The 17,817-nt window shown below is 42.5% G+C and overlaps 1 protein-coding gene across 11 annotated transcripts in view; it reads left to right on the forward strand.

The window, feature by feature from the left end:
* PALLD (palladin, cytoskeletal associated protein) overlaps positions 1 to 17,817 on the forward strand; it is a 415,834-nt gene that overhangs the window by 363,208 nt on the left and 34,809 nt on the right. For 6 of the 11 annotated variants that reach the window (XM_027599246.1, XM_027599248.1, XM_027599249.1 and 3 more), the window contains one exon: positions 10,716 to 11,393. The exons of the other annotated variants lie outside the window; for them this stretch is intronic. In XM_027599246.1, coding sequence (XP_027455047.1) covers positions 10,716 to 11,393 — 678 coding nt within the window. The remainder of the gene's footprint in view (positions 1 to 10,715; positions 11,394 to 17,817) is intronic. 11 annotated transcript variants of the gene reach the window in all.

Below are 17,817 nucleotides of genomic sequence, written 5' to 3' on the forward strand. Positions count from 1 at the left end.
ATGGAATAGATGTTCTCCTTCTTCCAGGATAATTAGTTATTAAGACAAGAGCACTGTGTCTTCTTTTACCATGTGACCTTCTTTAAAATAGAAGCTTCGGGAATTAAGAATTAATATGTTTATAATTTTATTGTCTTAAGAATTTTTTATATTTTAAACATTATATTTTTATATGCACAAGGTTAAAAAATAGTCAAACTACTAGTATAGGAGACTGTGAAATGCAAAAATAAAAGACTTCTTCTACCTCGTTCTAGTCACACTCTCCAGAGATCAATACTTTCAGCCATTGGTTTTTAGACCTTCTGATGGTTTCTTTCACAATTTAATGAACAAGATATGTATTCATTACTTACTGATTCATCAACTTCAGGCAGTGCTATTAATTTTTTTAAAGATTTTATTTGAGAGAGAGAGTGGGGTCAGGGGCAGAGGGAGAAGAGAATCTCAAGCAGATTCTCTGCTGAGCGTGGAGCCAGACGCACAGCTCAATCTCATGACCCTGAGATCACGACCTGAGCTGAAATCAAGGGTCAGTTGCTTAACCGACTGAGCCACCCAGGCACCCTGCTATTAATTTTTAATATTATTCTTACCAGCAAGATGCTGTTGTCAGGCCTTTGGCACTGACCAGCTGATAACTTTGTGTAGTTAATTTCTCTCTGTTTCTATTTCCATATCTGTAAAATAAGGAAATTGGACTGGTTGGTCTCCAAGTTTACTTCTTTTAAAGTGTTAGAGAACATTTGAACTAACTTAAGCAAAAAAAAAAAAAAAAAAAAAGAGGGCGGAGAGGAGCAGTTATTTTGTACATGGAATTCACAGATAAAACTGATCTGAGGGCTATCTGGATCTAGGTGCTAAGACAGATAGCACCCCAGTTTTACCTCTCCTGCCTTTTATCTCCCAGTGTGGCTTCTTTTTATATATTGGCTTCCTTTCTATAGGCTCTTCCATGGCAGCCAGCTCCTCTGAGGGATTCTGTACTTTTAGTTACCTGTCAGAGGACAAAGAGACACATTTCCCTCTCGTCTTCAGTGTGGAAAATCCTGATTGGCCGGGCCTGACCTGGATCATATATTTATCCTGGAATGATTTGGTGAAGCCAACAATGATTGGCTAGTCCTGGGTCACATGCTCACCCTGTGACCAAGGTTAGGGGGATTATGACTGGCAGACCCACAAGGAATAGAGTAGAAGCTGGTCTATAAAGGAAGGGATGAACTGCTTTTATCAGATGAAGGGAAGAATGGTAGATAATAATAAAAGCAGATGTCCACTCCTCTTGGAGTTTCAGGAAACTGATTTTAAGAAGGAACTCACCCCGGGGCGCCTGGGTGGCTCAGTCAGTTAAGCATCCAACTCTTGATTTTGGCTCAGGTCATGACCTCAGAGTCGTGAGATAGAGAGCCCCACATCGGGCTCCGTGCTCAGTGCAGTCTGCTTAAGATTCTCTCTCTTTCTCTCCCTCTGCCCCTCCTGCTCTGGCTCTGTCTCTCAAAAAAAAAAAAAAAAAAAAGGAAGAAGAAGAAGGAACTCATCCAATTCTCCACCAGCTATTGAGTCATAACTTGCTTTTCTGAATGCTTACCACCATGTCACCAACCAGTGGCCTCATTCTCCTTCCAGAAAGCAAGCATGGCCTCCACCTACACATGATCTTTAACTTAAGATCAGCCGGTAGCAGCTCCCGGCAGTCCTTCTACAACACTTGAAAAACAAGTCCAGATATCAGCGTGAAATTTTGGGCACGATAGCATCAGTGCCTCAGATTCCAGCCCCAGCACGGTCGTCCAGTGCAGTTTTGTTCGCACTGTGCTATTAGGTCTTTATGACCTGCTACACAATGGACACACAGGGAGCCATTTCCTCTTTCTGTACAGGGACCGACTTCGTTATCTCAGGATATAATCTATACTTTGAAAAAGAACATGGCAGCAACGGGCAGAATGGGCCCTTTTAAAGAAAAGAAATGCCTAGAGATGACTAAAGTTCTCACCAAGTTCTGCAAATATCCCTGAGACACTTTTCCTCAAGGTAAACATAAACTTGAGGCGCTTCTGACTGATAACCAAATAAAATGGAAAATGGGCACTGGTACATGCTTCCACTGCCTGGAACATGATGGAGTGCACATAGATGCCAAATTGGGAACTGTGCTACCAGCTTCACAAACACTCCCTTTTGGGGGATGGGAGTTTCGTATTTTGGATACTAAAAAACCAGAGTATAAGTCCTGTCATCCTCATAAGAGCTCTGATTGTTTCATCTTTCCCATATTCCGCCTAAAACGATGCCTGGTGAGCTCCTCACGGGTAGTGACATCTACGAGCCAAACATTGCAGTAATCACCAGGAGAGCACAGAGAAGCCACACCTGGTTCTAGAAGATCTGGCTCGTGGGTGTGGGTGGAGGACGTCACCGCCAAGCCCTGACAGTGCCGTACCAGCCTTGAGGACTGGTGCGGCTTGTGGGAGGGAGGAAGAACTGCTAGATATTACCAGGGAGGACTCCAAGGAAAGATAGATGTTGAAAGGGGCACAAAAGGCTGAAGACAGCCTCGGTGGATGGAGAGAAATTGGTGGGGGTGGGCCTTCCCAGAGAGGGTAGGACATGCAAGAAGACTAAGAAGGAAAACCCAGCGTGAGTCTGGGGGACAATGACACTAATGTGGAAGGATGAAAATGTGGAGATAGAGCAGGAGTTAGAAGAAGTTAGGGCTGCTTGGGGCCAAATTGTGGGAATCTGAATTATCATGCGTTACTAGGGGAGAGGGGCCCCCTGTCTTAGGTGTGATGAGTTTATGTTCTATGAACTGGGCAACAGAACTGGAATTCAGGACTGGGGTCTGGGTCAGAGATGGATTAGGGAGTGATCGGGAAGTTCTGATGTTGGGGGGACCCCCATAGTTAGAAGGCCAGAGAAGAAGCTGTGCGGGAAGGGCACAGTATCAGAGGCAGGAGAACAAGGACAGTGGTGGCGGTAAGGATGATGGCGGCAAGGATGATGGCGGCAGAGAAGAGTGCTTCGAGAAGGAGGGGGTGGGTACTTGCATTGTCTCACTCCCCCAGAGGGAGCAAGAGTGAGGAGGAGACAGGACTGACACTCCCGGATTACAGATCCAGAGCATGATGTAACTGGATCTTTATGGTCAAGGAAACACCTTAATTTGTAGGAGGTTTACAAAATCAGGCCAAAGGAAAAAAGGTTTTGTGGTGGAAAGAGGGTAAAGGCCTATTAACAGAATGGTGAGTGGTTCCACAGCCACTGAATTAGTTCACGGTTCTGTAAGGGGGAACATTCTAGCAGGAGCTGTTCTGAGACACACAAAACCCCAAAGCTGTTTTTCTTAACTTATGGAGGACAGGATTGAGCTGTAGAATTTATCTACATTAAGAAAAAAATGCAATTAATGTTAACTGATGAGGTGATGATTGTTTACATAATAAAAGTATCCTTCCTTTTATGAGATTTTGTAAGAGTCATTTGTGGAATGATTTTAGTTTGCTTCTCTAACGCCTTCAAAATCTATTTCTGTTTACCAGGAAATAACATACTCGTTTTTCAAAAACAGTTTGAATGGATGTGAAAACAGCATATGCATAGGATTAATATATGTATACGAATAAACACCATGCTTGGACTTGGTTAGTGGTTCATGCGTTCCTTTTACAGTCAGTTTCTCTCTAATGTTTGCATGTTACTGGACTAAAGAGTAAGGATCATAAAATCTGAAAGTTTATTAGGACGTTGCAGATACTAACATTATAAATTCCCATTTTCAAGTTGAGGAACTGGGTCCCTGATAGGATAAGCCAATTATCCAAAGTCATAAATAGCTGGTGGCTGAATTGGAGTTGAACTATTTGAACATTTCTCCGGTTGACTCTGTGTTCTTACTTATAAATATAGCCTGTGTGATAGTGGCTTTATCTGCAAGGTATCTCTCCTCCCTCAGAACAATGCAGTGGTGTGTGTCTGCGTGCCCTATCACTTGGTGGATACGTTAGAGAAATCTGAGGATTTTACTTAAATTCAGCAAATACTTACTGAGCTTCTTACATGAGAGCACCAAGAGATATTGAAGATAAAACGTTTGGAAGGGGTAGAGAAGTGAGAATTGCTATTTTGTTCTCTGAGTATATTAAAGCCATTTGGTGAGTGGGTATAGAAGACAGCCACTTGGCGAGTTCTCTCTTTGGAAAGATAGGGCACTTAGCCTCTAGTAATAATACATTCTTGCAAGTACAAAATGCACACCGTTGTTTTAGATATATTCGGTTCAGCAAACATAAACTAAAACGGAAATGACACAGAAGGGATGGCATAAGCCTCTCAATGATAAAATGGAAATTTGAGGAAAGATTAACCATATGAAACCTTAAAATATGCCATGAATTCTTCATTTCGTTATAAGACCTAAAGTTAAGTATTTGTCTACCTTTTATTCCCCCAATTCTTTAAAATCTCAGGGAAATTTAATGCTTAAGACCTGAAAGTTCCTCAGCATCTGTTTCCAAGGGAGCTTTTTCTTTGGTGTTTCAATGATATCACTGATGTTGCATCATAAAATAAAAAAAAAAATTTTTTTAAAAATAAGTAATACCAAACATTTTCAATTGGGAACAGTCCACATTAATTTCTGTTAATGTCTGTTATGTTCACACAGTTTTTCTACGAATCAGCAGCTAATATCCTCCTGCTGTTTCCACTAGCCTGTTCAGCAACAGAAATGAAAATTATTTAAGGCATTTAACTGTGATGTGGAATTGGTGCTCTTAGAACCTGACCTCACATTCCTCCCTTAAAAAGGGCTGAGGCTGAGATGCCAGCATTGGACCTCATTCGGATTTATCAGGCTTACTCGTTAGGATTGCAAACACCACAAACAGAGTCTGTGCCTTATCGCATACAATTTAGTCCTTTTGGTAGGACTATAAATGCTTTGGACCACATCCCACAGCCTTCACAAAGCCAAACGACCATTTATGTACCCCATTATGCAACAGAGAGTTGCACCTCCACAAACCTCCTAAAGGAGAATCCTCTGCATCCGGGAAGCCGGCTGCAGAATTCACGTTCTGAGGAACAGCTCAGGTCAGTGCTGGCCCTTGTTAGAACACCAGCCCTGCCTCTCGGTCCTTATTCCCTGAGCTACATGAGAGACACAGCCATCCTCTGATGATATTCCAGAGACGCTCCCAGGAGGATTATGAATTGGTTAGCAGTTGCTCGCTCTCTTTCTCATGGTACATGGGATGACTTCAAATAGACATCAACTTTACATACGAAGACATAAAGAGCTCCTGTTTTTCTGTAGCAGAGCCAAATGCAGTTCTTATTCTAAGTGGAAAGGACGGGTCTTTTCTAAAAGAGACCCAAGTCGTGTGCTGATTTCACTCGGGTCGCTTCTTCCCTGAACCCTTCTATGTAATTAATTGTGTTGCGTCCTGGCTCTATCCAGAGAGTCGGGATGATTTACAGGAGGCTCAGAATAAATTAAAGGTCAAAGAACGTGGTTTTTATAAAGAAACCTATGTCATTTTGTAATAAATGTTAACCACACATTCCTAAGCAGCGGTCAGTTTTAATTTGATTTTCACATTCTCTTGTTGATGGTACTTTGTAGAAAATCCAAACCTTTTATCCCTGTCCTCTCCCCCAACCTTAAGGAGAACGTACTTAAATCTTAGCTGTTTTTGCACTTACCACCTCCCCAAAACCCAGTGTAGTACATTCTCATTTGGCTTACATTAACTCGGTTTGATTGTGTAAATGATTGTTCTCAAGATTGTGATTGGGGGCAGGAATAAATTAGTGCTAAACAAAGCAAGTTGTTAGATACTGACCCTCACCAAGTGGACCTAGTTTATGTGATACGAAGTCGTAAAGTATGAGTAACAGAAACAAGAACAAGACAGTTGAAGTACTAATAAAAGTAGATGGAACATAATCAGCACTTCCTGAACTCAAGGCCTTGTAGGAGTTTTGTATTCTATTTTATAAGTTCCCAGAGTTAATATATTGAGTTCTCACATACATCTGATACTGAGCTGATCCCAGCCAATGTTGTGGAAACACCCAGTTTATTCCCTGATTCACTTATCTACCTTCATTTGAAAAGGCTTAAAATTCCCCAGTCCAATATGGGGCCCTCCTATTGTAGGCCTACCCTACTTGAATGTACCTGATGGACTGAGACGGGTGCAGAAATTGCAGCCAGAAATTAACCCGGTTTCTGTCACTGACAGTGTGTGTCTGCCAAGGTGGCGTTCGGTTGTGTGTTGTGAGGCTGTCGGGTTAGGGGTTAGTGTTGTGAGGAGGCTGGAGGTCATCGTCCTTGCTTTCAAAGTGCTTATAAATAGGACCAGCAGAGCTCTTGGTTCAGAGGGTGCTGTCTTGCGCCTCTTCATCATACGGTGGCTTCTGTATCACACAATAAAAAATGAAGGAAAATGTATAAATCAACAGCATATTTATTCTGAAAGCACAAATGTTTTCCAGCTTCAAGATCCCAAGAGTTTCTCCAATTATAAATACTCAATCTTTATTAATATGAGCAGGGGATAAATTACTTCTTGCAATCCAGACATTGCTCCAGAGAGAAATACTGGGAATTTCCAATTTACATAAAAGTTGTTTTCCAGAAGTTTACTTTCACATCATTTATTTTGAGCTTGGGCTGCAGTTCCCCAGAGAAAAAGTGATATGTAGTAATAATAAGCTAACATTTTAATAAACCTTTTTTTTTTTCTTGTTTATTGAGCACTTTGCAGAGAATGAGTGCAAGGCTTTCTGTTTCTAGCCAACCAGCCCTTCACATCCAGGTTCTGCCCTTAGACAAATTACTTGATCTCACTGATGTATGGGGAGTTTTTTAAATGGGGATGAAAATACCAACCTCCCAGGATTGTTGAAAATGAGGCAAGCCAGTGCCAGGTGTATGACTCGTGCTGTCTCTCATCTCCTGCCCCTGCTGTGGTTTTATGAGTACAAGAAGGACCACCACTTGCGGTGGGAACAGATAAAGAGGAAAATCCCCTTGCACGAAGTAGGACATTATCTCCATTTTTTTAGGGTTCATTTTGTACAGTAACCCTAGCTGATGTGGTGCTTCTCTCCTGCCATGGAATGTTTCTTGAGCTCACGCTGTAAACCAGGCACTGTTAATCACTAACTGTTAGTGACCCCACAGTTAGTAGCTGGTGGCGCTCGGTTCCCAGTCAGTGCCATCCAACTTGAGTCTAGCCTTACTGTCCTGTACCACACTGTCCCTTGGTTGGTTACGTTTTTCCAAGGCTGCTTTAATCTAGTGGCAAGACAGATTACTGACGTGGAAAGTAAACTGGCTTCTGCAACTCTCTCTCTCCCTGTCAGATCTAAACCTTTGCCCCATCCAATTGTCTGTAAAATAGTTCTAGTTAAAATCTGTGTCCAAACCATTGGTGTGAGGGGAGGAAGGCTCTTGATTTTCTGTAACATAAGGTTAGTATATTCCCTTTCTGAGCTGCCAAGATCTCATCTTTGTACCATTTCAGCGTAAAAAGAATCAAGTTTGAAGTCAGATATTCTTAAATGTATTCTTAAATATGTAAAAATTTAAAACCTTGATGATTCCGATCCTTCAGGCCCTCATGCTCTGGCTGTGTGGAGGCATGAGTGGAGAAAGTTTTTAGAAAGATGACCACAGAATTTTTTTTTTTTTTTTTTAAATCACATTGGAGGTGGTGAGGGTGCTTCCATGTTGACATGCCTGGTGCGGTTAAAGAAACCAGACACAGACACAGATCTAACCTGGCTCTGCAGGTAACGTGCTCTGTGACCTTGAGCGTGTTGCTTGAAGTTTCCCCATTTGTAAATGGGCTGTGACAGGTGTGTAACAAAAAGTCCAGACATCTCATTTCCTTAAGTATTGAAGCCTTTAGAATTGAAGGAGGGATAAGAGTAGGAAATTTCTTAGAGTTTTTGACCTGGGGTTGTGGCGGAGGGCAAAAGGCTGGGGGTGGTGGTTGATGGAGTAGTTGTGCAAAACCAGAGACTTTAGTATGCTGATCAAAGTGTCGTCCTTGCGACTAGGGCTGTCCAGACGCCTTAACTTTTCAGCCTTGACACAGTATTTCCAAGAGGTTCAATGCAGTTTCATTTCCAGAAAAAAGACAGCAGGAAAAAATGGGGAAACCAGAAAAGTGAGGAATTTTTACAACATTTAAGCAATTTCCAAAGGCTTTTCTGGTACCTTTCATTCCCTTTGCCTTTTTAATCTCTGTGAAAATGAACTTTTATAAAAATAATGTAACGAGGACGGAGAAAATGACTTAGAATTGTGCATTTCATCATCTCAGAATCCAGGTGTCAGATCCATTTAACTCAAGTAGTCTTTAAAATATTATGATTTGCCAGAAATCAAGCCAGACACTTCATGATTCAAAATAACTGTTTTACTCTCCCTTCCCACCTCTCCAGTTCTCTGCATATTTCATTCTTCACCCAGGGCAAAATGGGCAAGTAGAAACCCTAGCAAAGTTCTTCACTGCAATCTCTACTAGTAACTAAATCACTAGAATGCCTGTTCATTTCTTGTGAAATGCTACATTAAAACTTTCTTGAACTGTCACTTATTATGAAAAGTAGCATCTCAGCAGCTTTAAGCCCACATGGGTTAACAAACTTCGTGGTGGTTCTTAATGGCCAGATGAGTAGGCTTGACCCCGGGAGAGTTAGAATACAGCGGTGGTCTGGGCTTGCCTGCCCTGGCTTCTTTGAAGACTGGCTTCTCAGGAGCCACTCCCTAATCTTGGGGCAGAGGAGTCCTCGCAACACATACAGGGAATGATATGAGTCTGCAGCAGCCTTGCCAGAGCCACTAAACATAGCTATTTGCTGGTGCCAGGCCCAGCTCAAAATACCTTAAAACACAGCTAAGGCCATGGTGAGCCCAGGTGGCCAGAGTAGGGGGGCAGTGCCTCTGAGGAGGGCCGCCCAGACCACTCCCAACCCAGGGACACAGGTGCCCTGAATGTTCATGATGAACATTCGAGGACTAGGGTGCAGAGGTAGGAAATAAGGTGTTAGAATAGGCAGGAAGCTCGGAAAGAGCATTTGGGGATTCAGGATGAAAGTGCTAGATGATGGGTTTTAGAGCTGTGTTGGGTGGTTTTTATGAATTCTATTCCGGGGCCAGTTCTAAATACACAAATGCAGGAGCACATGTGCTGGACAGTGGACCCAAACCACACTGACATCTGGAACTTCAGCATCTGGTGAATCCTACCAGTGGCGTGGCTGCTTTTAAAATGCTCCAATTGAGTTCCATAGGACTGACCCCACAAAAGTTCTTTACTGAAGTCTTTGATGCTCTGCACAGATTAAGCGTATAGAGCCATCTACATACTTTATATACATGATAGAACCATCTAGTTTATACTTTTTGGTTCCCAAGAAAGCATTTCTTGTTCTTTTTGTGGATTTAAGTGTAATTACTTTACTGGATGGTTATAGAAGGGGATGGAAGACACAGGGCGTTCCTACATACTTCCTAAGAGAGCTAAATCTTTTTGGTTTTTTGTGGGGTTTTTTCATTATTTTTTTTTTTTACTTTGATCAGCAGCTTCAATTCCTTTCCTTGCTTTGAGTTTCTAAAAGCTTGATTTTGGAAATTAAATACTTATGGATAAGGGAGTTTTGGCGGTTTTTAGTTTTGCATTTTAAAAGGGTTAAAGTTAGTAGGGCTTTGCCTATTCATGGCTGATCTAGCTGCTTGTTATAGTGCCACCTTCTGTTGAAGTTTCTTTTGACAGGCATTGGTCACTGAATAAAGGAAACTATCTTGGATGTAAAATTCAGCTAACCAGGAAAGTTTGATTGAGTAAAAACAGTAAGCAGCTAGCAATTAGCTAAAAACTCTTAACTCTTGTAAAAATTAAAATTCAAACTATCGCTTCTCAATGGAAAGTACTGGGGGAATTAAAACTGCATTATTATTATTATTATTGTTATTGCTTATTGAACACCTACATACTAAAGATAGGTATCATTTGTGTATTTTAGACATGGTACAAAATATCAGTGTGTATTAAGGTTTGCATAAATAATTGGCAATTCAGGGTTTACTACTAAAATTTTGGTGACAGTCAATTCTGCGTGTGTTTTTGTAGGCAACAAATGCAGAAATTAAAGTAGATATTCCCCCCAAAATCACTCTGTGATATTTACTGAATGCAGAGTTGACAGCCCGAAAGTAGGCAAATTGGGCTACCTAGCTCTTCCAAAAATAGCTTGTCTTTTCTTTTAACTTTCTCATTATGACAGACTTCTCTTCCAAAAATTTGACAAATGAGAGGACTGAGAACTCATGTCAAAAGTTTTTCTCTTCGTATTTCTGGTTCTGTTAAAATGAAATATGGTTCCTGGAAGTCAGACAAAATTTCCATCACTGGATTTTGTAAACTGATTTGGATCAGTTTGGTAAAACTTAAATTAGACCTTGCGATAACTGATTCTACCGAATTGGCTTAGCGCTTGGTCCAGAATTAATAACGGGCAACACAACTTGTGCCTCATTCAGACCAGGTCGTAGTTTGGAGCTGGCGTACGTCGGAAGTTCCGTCCACAGGTAAACCTTACTGCCCCAAATGAACATTCCTTCCAGTTCCCTCTCTGAAGGTGTCGCTTTTCTCTCTCTCTCTCTCTCTCTCTCTCTCTCCCGCTCTCTCCAGGGACCCTCTGAAAATCCAGCAACTCCAGAACCAAATCCGACTGGAGCAGGAGGCCAGTGCGCGGCACCCCCCGCCCGCCGGCGCCCCGCGCAGCGCGCCCCCCTCGCCGCCCTTCCCGCCGCCGCCCGCCTCCCCCGAGCTCGCGGCCTGCGCGTCGCCCGCCTCCGCGGAGCCCATGAGCGCACTCGCCTCCCGCTCCGCGCCCGCCATGCAGTCCTCCGGCTCCTTCAACTACGCGCGCCCCAAGCAGTTCATCGCGGCACAGAACCTCGGCCCCGCGTCGGGCCATGGAACGCCGGCCTCCAGCCCCAGCTCCTCCAGCCTCCCGTCGCCCATGTCCCCGACCCTAAAGCAGTTCGGCCGTGCGCCCGCGCCGCCCTTCGCGCAGCCCTTCGGCGCCGAGGCCGAAGCTCCGTGGTGCCCGTCCTCGCCGTCGCCCCCGCCGCCGCCACCCCCGGTCTTCAGCCCCACGACGGCCTTCCCGGTGCCCGACGTGTTCCCGCTGCCGCCGCCGCCACCACCGCTCCCCAGCGCGGCCCCGGCCGCCCTGTGCGCCTCGCCCACGGCCCGCTTCGGCCACAGCCAGACGCCCGCGGCCTTCCTCAGCGCCCTGCTGCCCTCGCAGCCACCGCCGGTGGCCGTCAACGCCCTGGGCCTGCCCAAGGGCGTCACCCCCGCGTGAGTGACAGCCGCACCCCCCCACCCCCGCTTGCCCGCCCCACACACCCCTACCCTGGTGCGCCCGCTAAGCCCCAACCCAGAGGTAGCGCTCCACCATTTTCGCGTCTTTCCTAACGTGCAGTGTTTAGATTCTTGTCACGGCGGCCTTACCAGACTATTCTTGCTCAGCTTCTTTACCCGTTACCAAGATCAGTCCTTAATCTTCTGCGTTAAACAGTAGAAGACTCGTCAGAAACTACCCAAAATCTATGCAGGGCTCTCAATAGTTTTGCCGATAGTGGCGTTAGCTACCAGATAAGAGCGTCGTGCTAAGCAGTTCACGTATGTGACCGCATTTGATACCCTCCTAAGAGGTATCGCCGCCCCACTTACAGCTGAGGATTCCAGTAGTTCCAGAATTTGCTCAGGGTCACTGTAGCCACTCAACGGAGATTTGAATTCATGCCTGTCTGACTCCAAATCTTACCAACGAACCACGCATTTTAATCTCTCAGCTCAGTGTTATAATAACTGTGGGGGGGCTTGGTCATTAAGTATACATCTTATGTTTTTGAAATATCTAAATTAACAGAATTAAAAAGTAAGCCTTTACATATATGTAGTCATTGAGCAGAAGGAAAAAAGACACATAAATGTCTTCGTGTTATCCATACAAGTAAGTGAGGACGGGTGCAATCTGGTGAAGAAATGATGTACCAGTTCTGTCCCTGACTAACAGTAATCTCTAGGTAGACTACATGGATCCTCAGTCTCAGTTTTTCTGTTTTCAGATTATCTAAGCACTTGTCTTTACTTATGTCACAACGATGATGTGGCAGCCGTCTGAAGTCTTTAAATAGAAAACTCTATGAGGATGCAGAAGATGACATCTACAAAGTGCATTAAAGCCTTCAAAAGAAATCTATCATATAGGTGTTTGGCACATATTATTGATGACTAAAAGCTAGCACATACTCATTTTACTGCAGAGTTCAAAAGCAAGTGCGCATCAGCAAAGGTCAAGCCGCATTCCTCTGTCTCTGAAATAAACTCTGAAATCCTACTTCAGAGAGAAAAGAAAGACACTCTACCAAAGAATAAAATGAAAAGACCTAAGAATTTAGGTTCTTTTCATTCGTATGAAAAGGTTTCCCATTGGGGGATGTACTATACCACCTTAGAGATGAGCGTTGCTATGCTTGACTTTGACAAGATGTATTGAGGAGCTTCTGTTAGCAATGTATTGTTTCGATAGGCACTTTCTAAATGTTGATTACATGAATTCTATATTTGAATCTGGCTTCTTCTCAAATCTTTATTGGAAAAAGCCCAAATGAATACATAAATAAGTAGAATAAAGGAGGTGAGTTTGTATAGTAATGTTGTGATAATGGGCTTCTACTGAAAGTTGAGCGACTCAACTTGGCTGAGAAAACTTTTTGTTTTTCTCCCGTTTGTTGGTTTTCTTTGATTTGACTGCTAGGAAATGAAGTATTCTCTTGCCACAAAGAAGCTAACTGTTAGATTCAAGAAGTGGGAATTTATTGCATGACACTGTTTTGTGCCTCTTACTAGGAAATGGTACCAAATCTTGCTTCCCAGGAAGATAAGCACTTATCTGTGTAATATTTCTCCTACTGAACAAAGACTAGACTATCAAAGGTGTTGGGTCGTCATGCCTTTTATCATCTTAAGTAGAAAGTTTTTTCTGATCTTTGAAATTCTCTTAAGAATATATGCAGTTCTAAGAGCTTACCTCAAGTAATAGAAGCATTTGTCTCTTATCTATCATAGTTATTAATTTTATGGAGTAAAATACTTTATAATTGTTACCACTAAAGAATCTAGCAGCTCCTGCCATTTCTTAAAAATGAATGGAGAAGTCATCATGCTAATTTTGTGGAAACTATGGAAAACTGTACCCAAAGATAGACACTGTGACACCAAAGGTAAATGGCCATATAGGCTGCAGATTTTTATCTCTGTGCCAGTCCAATAGGCAGGCCATCATTATATGGTTACCCTTTTGTCTCCAAGGAATTTTCCATTTGCTAAATCACACATACTTCAAGAATTCATTCTTCCGGTTTGATACATGTGACTTTTGGAACATGTTTCTCCTCTGGTATATTATGGGATCCTTCATTTGTGTTCTGAATTAAAAATGAAAAGATAGCTATTTTTCCATCATAATAATCCAAATGATTTGCCAAAGACCGAATGTCCCTGTTAGGGATGCCGTGACTACAATTTATGGCATCCTTGAACTTGTAGGCACTGGCAAACTGTTGTCAAATGAATCTTTTAAATTACTTTCATTTATATTTCACTGTGAATTTGTGATTATGATAGCAAATTCATTCCACGTATTTGTGTAATTTATCTGGTTGAATGGTTTTGCCATATTTGTCAAGTACCAGTAAATAGATTGATTACACGTGACTCAGTAAGTAGAAATATGGTAAGTTGTTTTTTGATGTGTTGTTTTTTTTTTGCCTGCCTTGTTTTATCAAAATCTTAAATATAAATGTCACTTATCTCAGTTTTCTTAATCATCAGTGGCATACTAGTTGTTTTATTCTGTTTGTATGTTTAACATTGTCCTCATTTCAGTCCGGAAAAGGGTAGGCTGGTCATGCACTAATTTTTTAAATAGTCCATGAAGGTAAGGTTCTATTTCTTAACATGTCTGGGTAGCAGAAGTCAGTCAGGGAACAAAGGCCATGGATGCCAGGGATATAGCACAAGGTCAAGAAGGCCAATGACAGTGAGCTGGACTCAGACTCACAGCAACACTATTTGGTTGTTGGTTGATTGTGGTTTGGGGAACTTCCGCATGTCCAGTTCCTCCAGTGCCTTTCTTCCTTCAGGCAGCTACACTCTTCCCCAGGATGACCGGGGTCACTAGCAGCTTCTTAAAGCTGTGGACAGACACAAATGTGAAGCTGACTAAATGGGGGCAGTGAGGAGAAAACGTGCCTTAGAAAGAAGCCTGTTTGCATTTCGATAAAATTCATGTATCCTGCTCGCCTCACAATTGCTGATAGTTAGGTTTACGGCTTCTGTTGCGGTCACCCTGTTCCTCTATGCAGTAGATCTCCTCTGAGATGGTGGGAATCCGGGGGATTTGGGAGTGCCCCCTGGGAAGAGTGCAGCAGTAGTGTGTCTGGGTGAATCAGGTCAGAACTGTCCCTGAGAACCAGATGGGCGCTGGTTGGCACTGTAGTTTTTGCCCACCTTCACATTCTTAGACTCTGTTCTCATAAGGGAGTGCCACAGAGCCACAGTGCTACAATGTTTTATACTCTTAATTGCCTCTTCTGTATGAGTAGGCCTTTGGTTTGAAATGTTATCCCATGTTTGTCAAAAGGAAAAGCATGTGTCAATAAGAGCTTTTACATGGATGTATTCATGAGAGCTTTTATTCTGTAGGTACTCAGCTCTTCACAGACATTATCTCATTGTCCCTCTCTTTCTCCCTGATTTGTAAGAAACAGGTAGGTGGGGACACTATCATCACTCTGCATTCAATGTGAGCATGCCAAGAGGCGAAGGGATTTCCCAGGGTTCTGGAATAAGCCTGAGCAAAGAGGGAGTCGCATGCTTAGCCTGGGTGTATTACCCAGGTTGATCTCTGACAAATCTGATGTCTGCTCTTTCCTGATCAAAGAAAACAGCTGCAAACCAACAAAACAGAATCCCCTAAATCTTAAGGAAAAGTTCGTAAAGATTTATTTGTATTTTAGCCAGTTCTCAAGTCAAGACAGTGGTTAGATAGTAACTAACAGAAAAGACAAAAGCTGCATTGGACTCTGCAGACATTATCTCGGTATTCCTGTCTTTCTCCGATCTTGCAGGAAATAGGTAGGTGGGGGGGCCTCGTCCGTCATTCCTCGTCAGAGGCAGAGGCCTAAAGGGGTTTCGGGCCTCCCCAGGGTCTTGTTATTGGGTTCACTAGGATCTGAGAGGATTGCACAGAACGTTGCATCCGATCCCAGACAGCTGTTTTCTGGCAAATTAGCAAGTGAGCTCTCGGGGTCTGCTGTGACTGATGATGATTCTGTTGAAATGTGTGCCCCAGGAACAAGTCAGAATCAGACCTGCTCATTTTGGATGGCTCTGTACCAAGTAGTGGTACAGTGCACACACGTGTGTGAGTTTATTCTCTAGAGAAGCCAAAAGAGAATGTGAGAACTGAATGTATTTATAAAGGCATCTATTTTCCTTTAGGTATGAGCTCAGGTTATCCGGTTGTACCCTAACAGCTTTGGCTTCAGTTAGAAAAAATAGAATTGATATAAAAAAACTCAGTTTGTGTATCTTGGACTCTTTTATGTATTAATTCACACATTACATTCTTGAATATGAGGGATTCCTGAATGCCAACATGTTAATGGTTCTGCTTACTGTGAAATTTTGTGGAATTTAGTTACTATTAGCTATCACTGAATATGAGAGGAGAATAAGAGGACTTTCAGTAGTTAGAAAAATTCTTTGGTTGCTAGATAGGCACATTATCTCTTAAATCGGTGTTGTACTCTGGAGATCTGAGTTTCTGGAATACACTGATAAAATTGACCTAGAATAGTATCTCAAGGACGGGATACTTTCAAGATTATTCAGTAGCCCAGAAAAAAAAGAAAACCTTCTAGGATTTGGTGGTGGTTGCATCTGCAAGATTTTATCTTCCAGATGCATGTGTATATGTTTAAGATGTTTTTACCCCCCAACCACATGAATATTATTTTAAAATGGTAAGTGACTTATGGTTGAAGCTAGAGTAAACAGATCAGTAATATTTTTTGCAGAGTTGGGCTGAACTGTGTATACACTGAAGTATTTATATTCAGTGTGGGAGGTTTGTATGAATTGTTTACTAGTTGAGATCTGCTTCTGAGTATGGGTTTTTGTGACGAGTTCTGGTTTTAGTAACAGTTTACTTTGAATTAGCATTTAAGCATTTTTTAATTGTACAGACCATCATGAAAGGAGATCATCTCTTTGTCACCAAGTACTCTTTTTAAAATTTCCTAATGAGTTGTTGCTCTTCATTTATCAAAAGTGGTGCCATTTGGGAGAACCAGCCACAGCCACTTTACGTTAAATTCCAACAAAGAATTAGTTTTATAGGAAAACAAACTCAGTTGCCAAAACTTTGCCTCGAAAACTTAGTAACTATTTTTCTTTTCTGTTGCCTCCACCACAAAAGAATACTCCACTTTGGTTTCTACTTTAACATTATATATGAACTCTAAACTCTTTGCTCAGTTTTAACACAGTTGCTTGAAGTGTTTTTTGAATTATGTTAATCCAAATGAGATACTCTCTGAAAAAAAGAAAAGGTTCCATATTAAAACAAGGGTGAGAAGTACTGTATCCTATACCTCTTTCCTCAGGGTTCACAATGCCCTGGTGACCCTGCCAGATTCATTCAGACCTAGTGACCTTTGCATCGCCTAGCTGTCCCTGTAGGTCTTCATACCGTCACTTGGGCCTCAGAGGTAATGTCACCTCCTCAGACTTGTGATTGACCACACTGTGTAATACGGTCATCCACTCACACACCCGTCCCTTCGTAGCACTTACCACCCTCCTGCTTTGTCCCTTCTTCCACCCTTTTATTTCCTGTCTCTGCCATCCCCACCATAGAATATATTTTTTCTAAATACAGTCACTTAGTTTTGTTCAACACTGTATTCCGAGCACCTAGAACAGAGTTGAACACTGAGAAGCCAATCAATAAAGGTTATTTGCACCCTTTTGGAAACCAGTCAAGAGTTTTTAGCATCTTTTTAAACTCCTTTCCCACTTTCATTCTGTTCCCCTCAGCCAGTTTCGTCTCCCTGATTCACTTCCATACTGGACAGTTCCCATTGGCCTCTCCAGAGCCGCCCTCAGTATGCCGGGCACGGATCCAAGTGCTTAATATGTCTTGGCTCGTGTCATTTTCCTAATAATCCTATGAGGTATATGCTATTAATACCCACATTTTACACTTTACAGAGGAGGTACTGGAGGCATGTAGCCATTAGTAACTAGCCCAAACCACAGTGTTTTAAGCAATAAAAAATGAGATTATCCCTTCTGCACCTTTATTCCTGCTGAGTCTGAATTCCTTCCTCTCCCATCTCTACTCGTCTGCAACCTCATCATCTTCCAGGATCCCAGATTCTACCTCTTTCAGGGAGTCTTATGCAGTCATGCTAGCCAGCACTCTCTTCGACTTCTTTAACTCCCATTGCACCTAGAATTACTACAGCATGGCTTGTTCCTCCATTTATTCTCTGACTGGATTATCAACCCCTCCGAAACCAAAGACCACCCTGCAGGATTTGACTATCTTCTCCTTGTCCTGTAGAATACTTTTTAGACTATAGTGATAACGCTTTTGTTGTATTCCTGTTTTTCACTTTTATGCACAGGATTTCTACTGCACAGAATT

Source organism: Zalophus californianus, chromosome 2, assembly GCF_009762305.2.
Source record: "Zalophus californianus isolate mZalCal1 chromosome 2, mZalCal1.pri.v2, whole genome shotgun sequence".
Taxonomy (NCBI): Eukaryota; Metazoa; Chordata; class Mammalia; order Carnivora; family Otariidae; genus Zalophus; species Zalophus californianus.